The sequence below is a fragment of the Urocitellus parryii genome, chromosome 7 (genome assembly GCF_045843805.1).
Source record: "Urocitellus parryii isolate mUroPar1 chromosome 7, mUroPar1.hap1, whole genome shotgun sequence".
Lineage (NCBI taxonomy): Eukaryota > Metazoa > Chordata > Mammalia > Rodentia > Sciuridae > Urocitellus > Urocitellus parryii.
The window spans coordinates 146,880,334-146,898,649 of NC_135537.1; the positions used below are offsets into that span (position 1 = coordinate 146,880,334).

General features: G+C 38.4%; 1 protein-coding gene across 1 annotated transcript; it reads right to left on the reverse strand.

Annotated features, from left to right (window-relative positions):
• Positions 1-478: 478 nt before the first annotated feature.
• Positions 479-17,991, reverse strand: LOC144255808 (schlafen family member 13-like). Its single transcript, XM_077800736.1, has 5 exons — positions 17,627-17,991; positions 7,814-8,967; positions 4,525-4,653; positions 2,065-2,788; positions 479-1,885 (listed from the first exon to the last, which is right to left on the reverse strand). The coding sequence occupies exons 1-5, from the start codon at positions 17,686-17,688 to the stop codon at positions 1,096-1,098; spliced, it is 2,859 nt and encodes a 952-aa protein (XP_077656862.1). The 5' UTR covers positions 17,689-17,991; the 3' UTR covers positions 479-1,095.
• Between the last annotated feature and the right edge of the window lie 325 nt (positions 17,992-18,316).

Consider the following 18,316-nt stretch of genomic DNA (forward strand, 5'->3'; position numbering starts at 1 on the left):
AGGATGATGAAGGGGATATTTTCATTCTTCATACCAAATTTTTGAATCCAGTTTGCATGCATATTTACACATCTCCATTTGGACCAGCCACACTGCAAGGAATCATCTGCTTCATGTGGTCGGTATATGCTAGGTTGGACAGTGCAGCCACATACAGTGACAGTGGCAAAAGCCAGCAACAACAAAGTAAGCTAACAAGTAGCAACCAGCATAGGCAATGTCCAGATTTTGGTTTCTATTACCATTCTCCATGAAGGAAGCAGGACTTTGTGGAGAAATGGATGACCCCAGGGATGAAGCAGGATCTGTGAGATGGGCCTGAGTTATATCTGATTTAATGCACTCAGAAAGAAAGAAACAATATTTTCCTCCCTATTTTGCTGATTTGTCCTATTTTGTTGAAGTTAGAGGAGCCCAGGATTGAAGGACAGATGCAATGGCTCACATCTGTAATCTGCAACTTGGGAGGCTGAAGAAGTGTGATTATAAGTTTGAGGCTGCCCTGCACAACTTAGCCGGACCCTGTATCCAAATAAAAAATAAAAAGGGCTGAGTATGGAGCTCAGTGGTAGAGTGCCCCTGGGGTTAATCACCAGAACCAAAAAATAAATAAATGATAGTATAAAAAAAAGAATTCAAGAAACAAATTATGCTTCCACAATGAACAAGTGACTTTTTAACAGACTATCCTTCTTCAGAAAACAAGTGGCAATTGGATAAATGTTTAAAAAACAAAAACTATGTGTAGTCACAATGAAAAAGTCTAGACTTTAAAGAAAGATATGCTAGAGGAGCTGTTTCTTGTTTTCATGGTTTTCACCCTAAGTCCAGGACAATGGTCTACCCTGCAGGGCAGCTAAAGTTCCCTTGAATGCTATCACCTATCTAACAGGAAGAATGGAACTGGAGGAAACCACAGTCTTTGGAAAGAGTTCGGGGAATAATCTCTGAAAGGAGTAAGCAGGACTGGAGCAATTCCCAACTCTTAACTCTGCCCTAATCTGAACTGTGAACCAAAGAGAAAAGTTTCTGCAAAACCAAACAGACACAGATATCTCCAGAGCAGTTGTCTTAAACCATTTCAGGTTGAGGTTCTTAGTAAAAGCAATCACAAAACAGAATATAGAGCTGTTGCTTTGCCCTGGAAGCCAGACAGGCCAGAATATTGTTTAAGATAGGAGGCTCGGCTGTTTTTGAATGGATCCCAAACACAATGTTCCTTTCCAGGCCTGAGAACCGACGGACACTGTCCAACACGATGCGATCACTCAATATGCCACTTGCATCGCAGAACTGCACCATCCTTTTCTTCCTCATCGCTCTTAGGAGGTCATTCTTGTAGTCACCCACTTCTTCTGTGGTACTAACAAGCACAGCAATATCTTTGAACGTATATCCCTTTTCAAACAGCCCCTTGCAGGTGTCTGCCACAAAGTTCACGATTTGAGTCTGAGTCAAATTTTTCTGAATCTTTAAGATTCCCTGGACATCCCGAACCCATTCAGTTTCAGGAAGCATCTCCAAGGATCTACGGGGGATGTTAGGTGGTGGATTCTTTTTAATGTTCTTCATCAGTTTTTTTAGGTATAGGGCTATTTGATCTGCATTGCGGACCACTCTTGTGAGCTCTTCTCTTGGATACTGGGATGAAAGAGGAGGGAGACCACTAACATCCAAGTGGCTGGTCTGAAAATAGTCCAGAAAGATCCAGAGATTTCCTCGATGTTCCTTTTCTCTCTGAGTGATGGCAATTGCCTTCCCATACCAGTCCCCATCTTCTTTGCGGAAATTCTGAGCTTCATCCACAATGATGTGTTGAATATCTTCAAAGTCCTCCCTCTTCATGAAGGTTTTCCGGGTCACTGCCTCACAGATCTGTTTACTCCTGTAATAATGAAAATGACACACTCAGTTTTCTTCATTTTGTGAAGGAGAAAAATCACTCTTTTGTGTACCCCTGAATATAGTACTACTGTCACAAATAATTTCTCAAGGAACAAAGTGGCTTAGCAGAAAAATAATCCCTGATTAAATAACATATAGGTATAAGATCTAACTGCTTACCCGATAAAGTTCTTCAAAGGCTGGTTTTCACAAATGTAGAGAATATTACTTTCCTCACAGTGAAACATATTCTTGATCTTCTCCATGATTTTCATGGCCATGATTGTCTTCCCAGAGCCAGGCAAGCCATGGACAAACCAGTGTCTGTTCTTACGGAGGTTTGTTGATAATATCTCATACTGTTGGACTGTGAGCAGATTTAAAATCTCACAGCCAAGCTGGTCACTCAAGAAAGATCTGAAGCCAAGCAGGACAATCACAAGAGCCTGCAGCAAGGCTTCCATTTGCTGAGTGTCTCTAAGGTAATAGGACGAAGGATAATCTACCACACAGCCTGACCCCTCTGTGGTCTCTGGTTTGCTCCTGGGACTCAGGTAGAGAACCTTGGTCATGACACACACTTTCCCAGTGTAGCCACCCATGTTTACCAGCTTCTGCTTCAAAGTAAATGCAGTCTGGGTGCAGTAGGCCTGGCCCTCTGCATCCTGATCCCTGAGAACAGTGTAGAGGATCGGGGGGCTATTCAGAGCAATCAGCAGAGCATCACAGATGACCTCCTGTTTCCCTTGCAAGTCCAGATCCACAGCCCAGCTTCTAGAGAAGATCAGAATTCCCTGGGAGAAAGGATGCATTTGCTGACTTATTAACGCCTTCAGTCCTTCATGCTGTGAGAACAGCTCCTTCCAGACGGATTCAGGAGTGTATCGCAAATTTCCTTGTGGCACTACACATAGAAAGAATGATAATTTGGGAGACAAATATATATATATATATATATATATATATATATATATATATATATATTTATGGTAATTATTAATTATATTTAATCATAATTAACTGGTTGATTATGATGATGATGGTTAATGACAGATTTTAAAAATATTTTTGTGAATATTATTATATTACAAGGAAAAAGATGCCTTGGAATATCTGACATACCTCATCTAAATCCATGTGTCTATTATTTCAATGTCTTGAAAAATTCCCTAACCTTTGTAAGACACCGATTCCTCTCCTATAAAAGAAAATTCACAGGGCTGGGGTTGTGGCTCAGTGGTAGAGCATTTGCCTAGCATATGTGAGGCAATGGATTCACTTCTCAGCACCACATATTTAAAAAAATGAATAAAATAAAGGTCCATCTCTTTAACACTGCGTTTGTAGAGAAGATGGAATCATGTAAAACCTACCTTTATTTATTTATTATTATTATTATTTATTTACTTATTTATTTTTGGTACCAAGGATTGAACTCAGGGGCACTTGACCACTGAGCCACATCACCAGCTCTGTTTTTTTAAGTATGTATTTTTTTAGTTGTAGGTGGACAGAATACCTTGATTTTATTTTTATGTGGTGCTGTGGATCAAAACCAGTCCCTCTCACGTGCCAGGCGATCACTATACCACTGAGCCACAGCCCCAGTCCTCTAGCTCTATTTTGTATTTTATTTAGAGACAGGGTCTCACTGTGTTAGCAGTTTTGCCATTGCTGAGGCTGGCTTTGAACTCAAGATCCTCCTATCTTAGCCTCCAGAACCTACAAGCCTCAGCCACCAGGCCCTGCCCCGATGTAAAAACTTTGTTGAGCAGGGAATTTCTTGCAGTTCTGGGCTGGAAGACCCTCAGGCTAGGCCCTTTGGTACCTCCTGAAGCAGAACCCTTGTTTCCATCCCTTACTATCATGGTGGGGCTCTGTCTATCACAAAAGTTTCCCTTTGCTTCAGGCAACAGGAACAATTATGGGAGGTGAGCATAAATTTGCATTTTGGGGTTTCAAACTTATTTCAATGATCATGTGTTCCAAAGAAGGGAAGATGATATTGTTTTTCATCCTGTCGAGATGATATGAAAGTATATATGAGAATCAAGATTTATAGGGATGGAGTTGTGGCTCAGTGGTATAACTCTTGCCTGGCATGTAGGAGGCCTTGGGTTTGATCCTCGGCACCACATATAAATAAATAAAATATTTGTAGTGGTTATATTAAATGCAGTTGCTCCTATTCCTTTGGTAATTGTTTTGCTCATTGTATAAAATGGAGTAATTGAAGGCTTTGTTTGAAATGGAGCTTTGAAAAACAAATGAAGTCGAAAATAAGAAAAAACATTGTTTGTCAATTGTCCTAGGAAGTTTCATAACTGGAAATAATAATCCTGGATTCTACGTGCTGTGCTGCCTTAGTCTATGAGGTCAGTGAGGGTTCACTTCCAAACCACCTCTCACCAGGGCTGAGGATGTAACCTAGGTACAGGTCGCTTGCCTAGTATGTGCAAGGCCCTGGGTTTGATCCCCAGCACTGGGGTGGGGGAGTAAATCACCTATCACCTATAAGCTTGGAACAATCACTTTGGACATAAGAATTTGCAGTTTTCAAAACACAAACATGACAACCTGTCTCCCTTTATCATAACATAAAAACTGACTGGTGTCAAGTAGTCAAACCATAGTTACTACCTGAAAATAAGATTCTCTGGAGATCTTCTTTATGTTCCAGGCCTTTCTTGGAGTACACAGGTCTGCTGAGAGGAGGTGCACTAGATAGGTTCAGCTGAGATTCAAAGTCTTTGGACAAGCACAGAAGATCTTCACAAAGAAAGAAAACTCATGTTATTCTGAGATTTCAGTTCATCCCCTCATGACCGAAAGGGACCTTACCAGTGGGTGGCATATATGATTTTCTTGGTGGTGTGACTTGAGACATGATAGACACAACTCCCCACTCACGTGTCTAGACAGAGTTTTATTGTGTATTAACATGGCCAAAATCTCCCATTATAGAGCCATTATTTGGAAGTTTGTATCTCTCCATTCAATATCATTCTTCATTCTCAGTCAGGATAGCATTATGTTCATATGTCTCTCATGATACATAAGACATAGTTTTAGTCCCCACATTTGTGTCTTAGTCCCCACATCTGTGTTACATCACCCCTCTATCCTTCACCACCTTCCCTGCACCCAACTCTCATTTCTGTTAAATATTCTATAGTTCCATGTATTTTCCTCTAGTAGTCATAATAACAACTCTAATGATATATTTACTAATTTAGGAACTGATTAAATGATTTTCTTCTTTGATAGACTAAGCTGCATGAAGGTCAGGAACTATGTCTGCTTTGGATCTGTGTAGATATTTCTAGTATAAATATTTCTCAAATTAATGAATGAAAAAATGAATTAACTATAATGCACCAATAAAAAAATGTGAGCAAAGAATGAATGAATGAATGAAGGCCTTTAGAAGCATAAACTTTTCCTTAACTTATATCCCCCGCAGCATAGAGTACAAGGATCATCACATTTTAGAATTCCAACCAGCCCCTAACAGCAAATGCTTAGGTGAAATTCACTAGCCACATTCTCATTCACTCACTTAAATCACTACTATTTTTCAGGTTGAACCATGACATTACTCTCAGCTTACTGAGGAGATATATGGGTACAAATCATTTCTTTAAATTTATTTTTTATATAAATTTTTTATAACTTTATTTATTTATTTATTTTTATTGGTGCCAAGGATTGAACCCAGGGCCTTGCACATGCGAAGCAAGCACTCTACCACTGAGTCATAACCCCAACCCCATTTAAATCGATTTTTAAGTAGTTAAAATAAGCTCAATTTATTTTTACATAAACTTTACAAGACCATGGTAGTTGTGTTTATGAATGTTTACTTCTACCTATCTGGAGTACTTGTGTGAAGCAAAAAGACTTCCATTGAAAATATCAGGAACAAGAAACTCATGTAAAAATCTCAATGACAGACAGACACCTATGTTTATTCCTAAAGGCATAAGGTGTAAAATCAAAGGACATTAGGAACTGCTTTATTAAGTTCTTCCATTTGTTTTGGAGATGGAAATCCAACAAGCTATTTATGTCACACAAAAGACTGTGTCCCAGATTTTATATGATTCTCTGTGTCTCTCCAGGCTTGGCAAATTCTCAATCATTCTAGAAAGACTGAGATATCCCACTAATCCACCAAATTATATAATGATAAGAAAAATATGCAAACAATCTTAGGAAGCAATAGCAATGCCGAGTAAGGAAAATTGTTAGAAACAGAATAGTAGATCAGGTTATGGCTTGTGCATAGTGGGTGCATGATGATGAGTGGAGGTAAAGACAAATTATTTAGAGCACAAGCAGATCAGGAAGAATGTGAGGGTACTGAGGACAGACCTGGCATTGGGAAGGCCTTCATCACCCTGAGCTACTTTCAGGTTTTCCTGAACTGCAAAGTCACTAAGGTCTCCAAGGATCAAGACACAGAAGGCATCTTAATTTAGGCAGAGGTACTATTATGAGGTTACAGCAAACTTCAATCCAAAGGATTTTAAATATTTCAAGTGGCCAATCCAAGGAAATGGCACTATGCTAGTAAAAGTCTAATAACCAGGTCTAGTTGAGAAAAGATTTTTTTCATTTGCAGCCAACTGCTTGTTTCTGTGATTGTAAATATTCCCACCATGGACAATTTCAAACCATCCATATAATGTCATTAAATGCAGAATTGGGAAGAAACACACAGTAACAGGGCTGGTATTGTGGCTTAGTGGTAGAGTGCTTAGCATATGTGAGGCACTGGGTTGGCTTCTCAGTAACACATACAAAAAAATAAATAAAATAAAGGTCCATTGACAAGTAAACAGATATTTTTTTAAAAGAAAGAAATGCACAGTAGCACTCTGTTTTATAGTATTTCCACCACACAGACACAGTAGATATAAACGACCACACAAGCATAGATGATAGTAAAATTTAGTAAATAATTATGAAGTGGTGAGTTTGTATTAGTACATTTGTTTGTAATATACATTATTTAATTGCAATCATATATTAAAACTTAACTACGCCTAGGGGCTAGAGATGTAGCCCAGTTAGTAGAGTGCTTGCCTAGCATGTGTAAGGCCCTGGGTTCAATCCCCAGCACCACCACAAACAAATAAAACAAAAACAAAAACTTAGCCAGGCGTGGTGGTGCACACCTGTATTCCCAGCTCAGGAGGTTGAGACAGGAGGATTGTGAGTTCAAAGCCAGCCTCAGAAATGGTGAAGCCCTAAGCAACTAAGTGAGACTCTGTCTCTAAATAAAATACAAGATAGGGCTGGGGATGTCTCTCAGTGGTCAAGTGCCCTGAGTTCAATCCCTGGCCAAAAATAAAATTAACAACTACTCATAATGACAGTGTTTAACAGCCAGCTCTGAAAATTTAAAAATTTACCTTAGAGCCAATAAAAGCCAGTTCTAGAACTTTACTTCAAGGGCAACCATTCCGAAATATTTTTCTTTTCAACTTCTAATGTGGAAAATTTTCACTATTTGACAACTGATTTAGGTTTCTGATCTACCCAACAAAACTTTCTCTTGTATGAAAAGCAAGGTACTTGGAGAATCAAAACACTTAGTAAGATTTCCAGGGCTGGGGATGTGGCTCAAGCGGTAGCGCGCTCGCCTGGCATGCGTGCGGCCCGGGTTCGATCCTCAGCACCACATACCAACAAAGATGTTGTGTCTGCCGAGAACTGAAAAATAAATATTAAAAATAATTCTCTCTCTCTCTCTCTCTCTCTCTCTCTCTCTCTCTCTCTCTCTCTCCCCTCTCCTCTAAAAAAAAAAAAAAAAAAAAAAAAAAAAAAAAAGATTTCCAGAGTAACAGGAAACAAAGGAAAACTGTAATATGGAGTTGCCCAAGAGGCAGAAAGGACAGGAAAGGAGGAGCTTTCTGCCCCTTACCTGGATCAGGGTCCATCATGTCTACCCATTTCTCAGTTGTCGGGCTGTAGATGTTTTTCCTATCATTCACCATCAATGAACCAGGAGAGTACGTCATCATGTCTACCCATTTCTCAGCCGTCAGGCTGTAGATGGCTTTCCAATCATTCACCATCCATGAAATGGGAGCTTCTGAGAACACCACACAACAGAATGGTTCCACTTTAATTGCAAAGCAATAACCGTACAAGTCTTCCCCACGAAACACCTCTATGACTTTGGTCCTATAAGACAACTGTGTTTCAGAAGAGCAGAAATGGACGATGGGCAGCTTTGAAACTGCATCTGCTATGGCTGTCTCCAAAGATGCACAGTCAACCTGGTCTTTTGCACATCCTAGGACTTTCCTACTTTGATCCTCCACCCCAACAAAAAGATAGCCTCCACCACTGTTTGCAAATGCAGGGATGTACTCTGGAATTAGGCTTTTTACATATTTTTGTATGTTTTTTGTAGAGAACTGCTTAAACTCTACAGATTGAGACTCAGGAAAAGGTAGGATGTCATTATATTTAAGTTGGTCGCTTTGGAATACTTTGAAAGCAAGATCTGATTCAAAAATGTTCTGATGTACAGCTCTGGGAATTTTACTCTGTGAAAGTCCTTCATGACTCAGACTACATTTTACACTCTTTTCCCTGGTTACTAGGAAATCAAACGCCTCTCTTGACTTCATGAGGATCACAGAAGTGCCAGATCTACGGCGCAGTGAGGAGCTCAGGCTGCAAATGCGAGGCTTCGGGGAACTGTCTTCAGGTGAAGGGGCACTGCTCCAAGATTTAACAAAAATGTAAAAACACTTTCCTTGGTACTTGAATTCGAAGAAAGTCTGCAAATCTGAAGATTGAATAAGCTCTCTCAGCGCCTCTTCCAAGTCCAGTCCGATCTCCACTGGCTGTTCATCTTCGTTTGCCATTTCCATCTGAATCACTCCTCCTCCTGAGTTTAATAAAGCACATGCAGCCTTTAGAATGTTCCCTCTCTCTTGCTCTCTCCGAGTTTTCTGCATCTTGTTTCTGTTTCTTTCACCAAGAGTCACTTTTCCTATGTTGAGGACTAAGTCTGGGTGAGATAAATCCTCCACCAAAGATGAATTATGTTTCTCCATGTTTGTTCTGCAATTGAAAACCATTAAAACATGCATCTCATGTTAATAAAAAAGTAAATTGAGTAGTACACACAAAATGCATTCACTCATTTACTAAAAAATGTTTGTCAAGTTCCTGCTAGGTACTGGGAGCTAGAGATTCGGTGGCAAATCAAGAAAGGGCAGAGCCCCTGCTTCTTGGAGCTTACAGTTTTCGAGGAAATATGCTTGAATAAAATAATTGATCAATGTTTGGAAAGTACTCTGAAAGACAAAGCATCAAATATTAACAATCAACCTAATATGAATAAAGAAGGCCTCCTGGTTGAAGGAGCACTCAAGCTAAGATCCAAATTAACCAAAGCTTTAATATCAGAGTGAAATGTGGGAAGTCCTGAAACCAGCAAAGAAAATAGTGTATTAGGGCTGGGGATGTGGCTCAAGCGGTAGCGCGCTCGCCTGGCATGCGCAGGGCGCTGGGTTCAATCCTCAACACCACATAAAAATAAAAAATAAAGATATTGTGTCCACCTAAAAAATAAATATTAAAAAAAGAAAGAAAATAGTGTATTAAAGCAGTAAAGAGACCCAGCATAGTGGTATATGCCTGTAATCCCACTGACTGGGGAGGATGAGTCAGGAGGATTGCAAGTTGGGGGCCAGCCTCAGCAACTTAGCAAGATCCTACCTCAAAAAATAAAGAGGGCTGAGGATGTTGCTCAGTGACACAGAGCCCCTGGATTCAATCCCCAGTACCAAAAAATTAAAATTAAAAAAAAAAATTTAAAGGCTCAATTAAAAAAAACAAACAGCAAAGAGATGTTCAGTCTGACCAGAACTTTAGAGTGATGAATGATGTTAGGTGAGAAAAGAAATAGTGAAAAGAGGAAGCTCAAAGTTAGAAAAGGGACACTGTGGGCTGGAGTTGTGGCTCAGTGGTAGAGCACTTGCCTAGCATGTATGAGGCTCTGGGCTCAATTCTTAGCACTGCATATAAATAAATAAATAAATATCCACTGACAACTAAGAAAATATTTTGAAAAGAAATGGGATAACCCTTTTAGCAGTGAAAAGCTAAGGAAGGATTTTTAAAGAAGGGAGAGTAACACGAAAAGGTAGCCATTAAAAGGCGTATTACAGGGGCTGGGGTTGTAGCTCAGTGGTAGTGCACTTGCCTGGCATGTGTGAGGCCCTGGGTTCGATTCTCAGCAGTGCATATAAATAAGTGAATAAAATAAAGGTCTATCGACAACTAAAAATATATTTACGAAGACATGTTACAGATGAAGAACAGATCCATGGTTGCCATGGGCTAAGGGAAGGGGGAAGGTGTGATTACAAAGAGATGGCACATGGAACTATACATCTAGAAATGTTAATTTTACTGTATCATAATTTTTTTAAAGGGGCAGACACTTTATTAATTCAGAGTAGAGAACCAATTCAAGAGGGCAAACCAGTAATAAGGATTTGACAATAAATGACACGGGAGATGATGGCCCAGACACCAGAGGTGGCATTGAAGGTGCAAATAATTTATTATTATATTTACATATATTTATTATTGTATTTTCTTTAAAAATGTTAGCATTTTATACATTTATATATTTTATATATATAAAATATTATTCAAGATTCAAGGATGAAAAAGATCAATCAGAGTAAAAATTATTTAATAAGGTATTTATAAAGGTAAGGGCAAGGTTGAGGGAAACTAGCAAATTTTGTGAAGCACCTTTCCTTCGGTAAACTTGGAGAGGTAGGAGGTGAAAGAAGAGAGTCATTATGAAAAATTTGTAGGAGAAGGTGACCTAACTGAAGTTATTCCCACCAAAAGCATGTAGAAACCAACTCACAGTCTAATAGAGTCTTATAGGGAGGAATAAAACACCTCATTCTACTCTTGTATCTTCTAAGCTCATCTCTTTGGTGTTCCTTTCTGATGGAACTCAACAAGAAACCACATAACAAGGGGACTTATCATGCACCCTACAGCATATGTCTCACCAATAGGTGAAAGATGGAGAAAGGAGCCAATATGGCAGCCATTGGTTACAGGAGGCCACTGAGTATTTGAAATGTGTCTAGTCTGAATTGAGGCATGTTATGTGTTAAATAGACATTTGATTCCAAAGAATTACTAGGACAAAGAAAATGAACATGAAATATCTAACAATTATTTTCTTTGCAAATTATGTTGGTAATCCATTGGGTTAAATGAAAATATATTAAAATTAAGTTCTCTATTTGTTAAAAAAAGAAAGAAGTAAAGGAGAACGAGGTAACATATTTTGTATCTTCACTGTAGTACTATCTATCCATATTTATATGCTGTCAATTTTTATATTTGTTATCAAAGTTCATATAACTATAAAACTAAATAGGGCAAATTGTACCATATATAAATGATATCTCAACAAACATGACTTTAAAAAGAAATCTAGTTCATGAAGTGTTTTAACAGTATTGGGCACATATAACCACCTGATAATAAATAATGGCTATTATCATGATTCATTAAAACAACCAGCATCAAGCTGTTTCGTAGTGGAGTAGGAAGGGGGAGCATGGGAGGAATAGACCAGCTTTAGATAGGGCAAAGGGGTTAGAGGGGAAGGGAGGGGGCAGGAGGTTAGAAATGATGGTGGAATGTGATGGACATCATTATCCAAAGTACATGTATGAAGACACGAATAGTGTGAATATACTTCGTATACAACCATAGATATGAAAACTTGAGCTCTATATATGTAATATGGATTATAATATATTCTGTTGTAATATATAACAAATCAGAATTTTAAAATTATTAATAATAATATGCCCAAAAAAAGGAAAATAAACTAATGGGAAACTCTGGTAGAGTTCTTCAATAAAATAATAAGAGAGATTTTGTCCCATCCAAATACATATTAAGGAAGTTGGAAAAATATTTTTCTCTTAATATGTTTTTGGATATATAGATATATATATATGTATCTGTATACACACACACATATATCTATACACACACAAATATATGTATTTTTTGTTTTTAGTTTTTGTTGTTTTTGGTACTAGGGATTGAACCCAAGGTGCTTTACTACTGAGCTACATCCCCAACCCTTTTTATTTTTTATTTTGAGACAGGGTCTCACTACATTGCTTAGGGCCTCACAAGTTGCTGAGCCTTGCCTCGAACTTGAGACACTCCAGCCTCAGCCTCCTGAGTTATTGGGATTACAGATGTTTGCCACTGTGCCCAACCAGATATGGTTTTAAAAAATATGCAGAGAAACAAAACTAGTGTAATAAAAGATTGAGAACTCAATAACAGAGTTCAATCAATAACAGTAAAACATCACAATAGTTATCAAAATTTTATGAAGTACCTGGTTCCATTGGGTTTACTGGAGAAAATTTTTTATTTTCAAAATCCTATAATAATTACATTATTAAATATATACCATTGGCCACATAAAAATATGGCATACTACAAAATTCAGTCTTATCCTGGGCTTTAAAATTTTCACAAATATTATGACAATAATCCTTTTACTTGTATTTCCCTTTCCTCTGTGGTCTTTAATAATATTACATTTTTATGAATTATAGTCATCAAATGAACAGAATTTTGCATTGTTTTATCTATGATTTCTCCAAATTTTGGAGAAATGTTGTCACATTTATAATTATATATTTCAAAGGCCACATTACATTTTGCCAAGCATAGGCATGTCAATTGGTCATTTCTCAACTGTGAAATTATTATTAATCATAAATTATAATCATAAATCATTTACTCAACAAATATTAATCGGACATCTATCATTTACCTGGCACTGTGCTAAATCCAGAGAACACAGTGGTGAACAAAGCAATGTGGTCCTTGCTATTGAGAGCTTGCTATTTAGGGGAGGTAGAAAGCAAATAAGCAACTACTATGTGCGATAGTTTAGATCATCAAGGGAGCTTAAGATGTTAAAGTAGGACAGAAGAGGCTATACACTCTGAGGAATTTGCAGGAAGCAGGATTATTGACTACAGGATTCAGAGGTGGCTCTTGCCTAAGAATTCTTCCTCTGAACAATGAGTATAGAAATTCATTGAACGTTATACCCAGTTTGGTGGAGGGCAGCTAGCAGGTTCATATGACAATCGTGTTTCATTCCATCCTCTAAACAGAGGTTTCAAAAGTTTTTCTTTTTTTTCCCTGCAAACCTGACATTCATTTAAAAAAAATTTTTAAAAAGAGGAAGCTACCAACTACAACGCCCTTCTGCAGAAGTTTTTGCTGATAGAAAGCTTTTTGAAGAAGAGGAACTTCCATATTACAAATATAGTGGGGGTTTCTGCTTAATTATGGTAAGGGTCTTCTGGGTGGGGAGTGGTCTCTGGCCTGCTTCAATGGAACCACATGGTAAAGCTGTCAATTGTCCCTCAAATTGACATGTAGACTTGACACAATTTTTATCAGAATCCCTGGAAGACTTTTTTTTACATATAGACAAAATTATTCTGAATTTTTTTATGGGAAAGTATGAAAACTAACACAATAGCTAACATGATATTTCTAAAAAGGAAAATAGAGTGGTGTTGATATTGTAGCTCAGTGGTAGAGCACTATGTGAGGCACTGGGTTTGATCCTCAGAATCAGAAAGAAAGAAAGAAAAGAAAGAAAGAAAGAAAGAAAGAAAGAAAGAAAGAAAGAAAGAAAGAAAGAAAGAAAGAAAGAAGGAAGGAAGGAAGGAAGGAAGGAAGGAAGGAAGGAAGGAAGGAAGGAAGGAAGGAAGGAAGGAAGGAAGGAAGGAAGATGTTAAGGTATTGTGTCCATCTACAACTAAAAAAAATTTTTTTTGAAGGAATAGTACACAGAAGAATGATTCTAGAACTTTTTCCTTAAAAAAAGAATAAAGTGTAAGGAATCACTCTATCTCATGTTAAGATTTACTATATAGCCAGTGGCACAAGCCTGTAATCACAGTGGCTCAGAAGGCTGAGGCAGGAGGATCAAGAGTTCAAAGTCACCCTAAACAACTCAGGGAGACCCTGTCTCTAAATAAAATAAAAGGGGGAGGGGCTGGAAATGTTGCTCAGTGATTAAGCAAGCTTGGGTTCAATACCCAGTATCAAAAAAAAAAAAAAGATTTACTATATAGCTCCACTATATATAGAGTGTGATACTGGCAAGCAGTACACATAGATTAATGGAACAGAACAGAGAACCCAGAAATAGTCCAACACAAGATAGCTAACTGATTTTTGACAAAAGCATAAAAATAATTTAATAGAGGATGAATGGTCTTTTCAAAAATGGTGCTAGAGCAATTTAGATGTACACAGGAAAAAAAATCAAACCAAAACCTGGTGCAATAGCACAAGACTAATACCAGATACTTGGAGGTTGAGAAAGGAGGATCACAAGTTTAAGATCAGCTTGGGCAACTTAGCAAGACTGTCTCAAAATAAAATAAAAAGTAGTACGGATATAGCTCAGGGCTTGACTACCATGCAGGAGGCCCTGGATTCAATCCCCAGTATCACAAAACAAACAAAGATTAAAACTAACCCTCACATCTTAAACAAAAATTAACTCAAAATGGATTGTAAAATTATGAAATATTTACAACAGGTGAATGGTTAAATAAACTGTGGTCTATCTATATCACAGAATATCACTCAGAAATAAAAAGGAACAGACTCTTGATTCACAAAACAACTGGATGGATTTTAAAGACACCCTGAGTGAAAAGAGTCAATCTCAAAAGGTCACATGCTGTATTATTCTATTTATATAACATTCTTGAAATTACTAACCTATAGAATAAAAATTAATAAAAAATAAATTAAAAAGAAAGATAGAAAGAAAAGAGCTGGACATGGTGGTGTGGGAGCCTGTAATTTCAACAACCTTGGAGGCAGAGAAAGGAGAATCCTGAGTTCAAGGACAGCCTCAGCAATTTAGTGAGGCCCAAGGAACTCCATGAGACTCTTGTTGCAAAATAAAAAGAAATAAAAAGAGCTGGGATGTGGCTCAGTGGCTAAAATGCTCCTGAATTCAATCCCAGGTACAAAAAGAAAAGAAAGAAATGAAGAGGTATTCACAGAACAGGAACCGCAACTGACCTATAAGAATATGAGAAGATGGCTTGGCCTCAGAGTAGTCAAAGAAATGTATAGAAAGACAAAGATACCATTTTGTTTCCTTAGACTAGCAAGTATCTATAAGCCTAGCAAAACGAAGCATTTAACAAGATGTAGAAAAACTGGGAATCTTCATCATTTGTAGCTGTATAAAGTTGTGCAACATCATGGAGAGAAATTGGTTGATCTCTATGAAAAGGTTCTCCAGATTTTCAGAATAGATGTTTTTGTTTGGTTGGTTTTTGTTTTTCAGGAGAAACTTGAGCTATATTGACTGGGAAGCTGTGATCCATTTGGATTTTTGAAGTTATTTTTTGCAAGTATGTGAAAAGACATTTGGTTATTTTACCAACACTAATTAAATCACATACTTGTGAAAGCACCAATTAGTGAATTTGCTCAATTTTAATGAGTTATATCCAGAAATCTTTATGGAAATGGGACACAAATAATATGTAATTATGAATAATAATCAGATGGATAATTGAGAGATGTTTGCTGCTCTGCGATAGGAAAACAATTACCCATAACATATTTATTTTCCCAAACAGACACATATATTCTGGATATTCTCTAAACATTAATTGGCATATTTATTTTAACAACATAAATATGTTAATATCCAATTTTTTTTTAGAACTACTTCAGTCTGTGTGCACAAGAAAATATGGAAGACTATAAACAAAGTGTTGAAACGTAGGGGAAAGAAATGAGTACATTAGGCAGTCCACTCCTGATTCCATGCCTGAGCAACCAGGCTTGCTTCTTTACATGTGAGATTTAGGATGGCATTGGACTTGGGGGCCAGGTCTGAGGATGTAGGTCTCCTCCTTGCAGTGTGTGTTACTGCTGGTTACTGATGACGAGTCCTGCCCCCTCACATGTTGAAGTATAACATTAGGGAAGCTCTCTGAGGCAAGCATATACAGCAGAGTTTATTTAAAAGGAGGTAACATATGGGCTGGGGTTGTGGCTCAGCTTTTCATAGAGATCAACCAATTGGGTAAGTGTGCCTTCTCTCTCTCTCTCTCCCTCTCTCCCTTTTCTTTTCTTTTTTCTTTTTGAAGACATGGCTGCATCTGTATTCCTTTACATATGTCTAGAAGTTGTTAAAAATAAATAACATACCAAAACAATGTTTTAACACTAGTAATATTCACTGAAAGAAGCATTATATGTCACGCCTAAATATTATTAAGGAGCAGGGTTTGGTACATAATTTTGAAGTTCAATAAAAAAATGAAAATTCAAAAATTATGATGTCATTTTATTTTTTTAATTTTTTATTTATTTTTTAGTTTTTGGCAGACACAACATCTTTGTATGTGGTGCTGAGGATTGAACCCGGGCCGCACACATGCCAGGCAAGTGTGCTACTGCTTGAGCCACATCCCCAACCCCAATGCTGTCATTTTAAGACAATGATAGTGGAGCATTAAACCAAGTGGCTTTCTCTGTGAAAGTGCAGAGATCCTACATCCATAAAGCCACATCTCACAAAGCAGCAGTACTCCAGCTGCTTGATTGCCAAGTTTCAGCTTCCTGGATCATGAAAACTAGAATTTCCTGGCGCGGTTTTTTAAAGTTTCGATTTCTCAGAAAGTGAAATTAGCATGATCCCGCCCCCACCCCCACCCCCCTGAAGCTCAAAAGACAACTAGGAATGCAGACGCGCTCTAATCTGCCAACTTGAACCTCCCTCACTTAGGTAACTTCTTCACAGGCTTCCCTTCCGGCCAAAAGCACCTTTATATCTTCCGGGGTCTCAGACCTCAGCCAGCTTGCTTGAGACTGGAAGCCTGCCTCCTGTATCCCTGGCCTCAGCTAAAAAGTAAGTCCTATTCTAACCACCAGTTCTCACTGTGTATTCGGTGCAATTAAGAAAAGCATGGGGCTGGGGTTGTGGCTCAGTGATAGACCGCTTGCCAAGCACATGCGAGGCCCTGGGTTCAATCCTGAGCACCACATAAAAATAAACAAAATAAAGGTCTTTTGTCCAACTGCAACTAAATAATATATATATATATATATATATATATATATATATATATATATATATATATATATATCCCCACCCCACCCCACCCCACCCCCGCTCTGGCCACAGTGTGATTTTTTTTTTCCCCTCCAGGACTGAGAATGGAACCCAGGGGCGCTTTACCACTGAGCTCCACCTCCAGTCATGATCTTATTTTTTTTTTATTTTGATACAGGGTATCGCTCATTGCGGAGACCGGCCTCAAACTTGCCTCCAGAGTCTTGAATCGCTAGGATTGCAGCAGCGTATCACCGTGCGCGGCACACAGTGGATTTTCATTTTAGAGTTTTTCATTTTAGAGTTCTGTGAACTCGTTTTTTAAAAAATATTTCTTTTTAGTTGTACACAACACCACTACTTTATTTATTCATTTTTTAACGTGGTGCTGAGGATCCAACCCAGCGCCAGGCATATGGCAGGCGAGTGCTCTAGTGCTGAGCCACAAGCCCAGCCCCTGGGATCTCTAAGACCGTTCCTTCGGTTGAATAAGCGTGGCGTGGATCTTTCCAGACAATCTGTACTTACCTTGGGAATGAAGATTCCCCAACGTTGCAACGCCCAAAGGAGAAGCAAGCTTCAGGCTCCATGATGTATTCACGAGGGCGCAGCTGGACTGAGGGCGCGGCTGGACTGAAGGTGCTGCTGGAACTGAGAGTGCGGCTGGACTGAGCGAGCCGCGGACTGAGCGGTGGTAGCCTTCAGGGAGAAGAAATAGTTTTCAAGCTCCAGGAAGAAAAGAAAGAAAGCCCGGGAAGAATGCCAAGTTTCAGCCCCCTGGACCACGAAACTATAATTTTCCCGCGTTTTTAAAGTTTCGATTTCTCAGAAAACTGTAAACATGATCCCAGCCTCTTGGTGCTCACCTTTGGGAGGAGGGAGGGAATGCTCTTTGCCCGAGTGAACTCCAGTTATTTGGCTTGAGACTAAAGGAACTGTCTAGCAGAAGAAACACATTAAACCCTGGGAGAACAACGTCTGGAAAAAAAATTTTTGGAATACACACTCAACTGTTATCCTCCAGGGAGGGGAAGAGTAGAGAAAGATTATGGAAAGGAAGGGGGATTTTACTTTGTACAGTAAGCTTTTGTCAGTAAGGAAAAGAAAGAAAAAAAATAAGTAAGAAAATAAGAAATACGAGTCAGAGAATTAAGCAGTGCATTTTATTGACTTCCTCACTTAATTTTTCTAGTAGCTTCTATAATCCTGGGAGTTCTA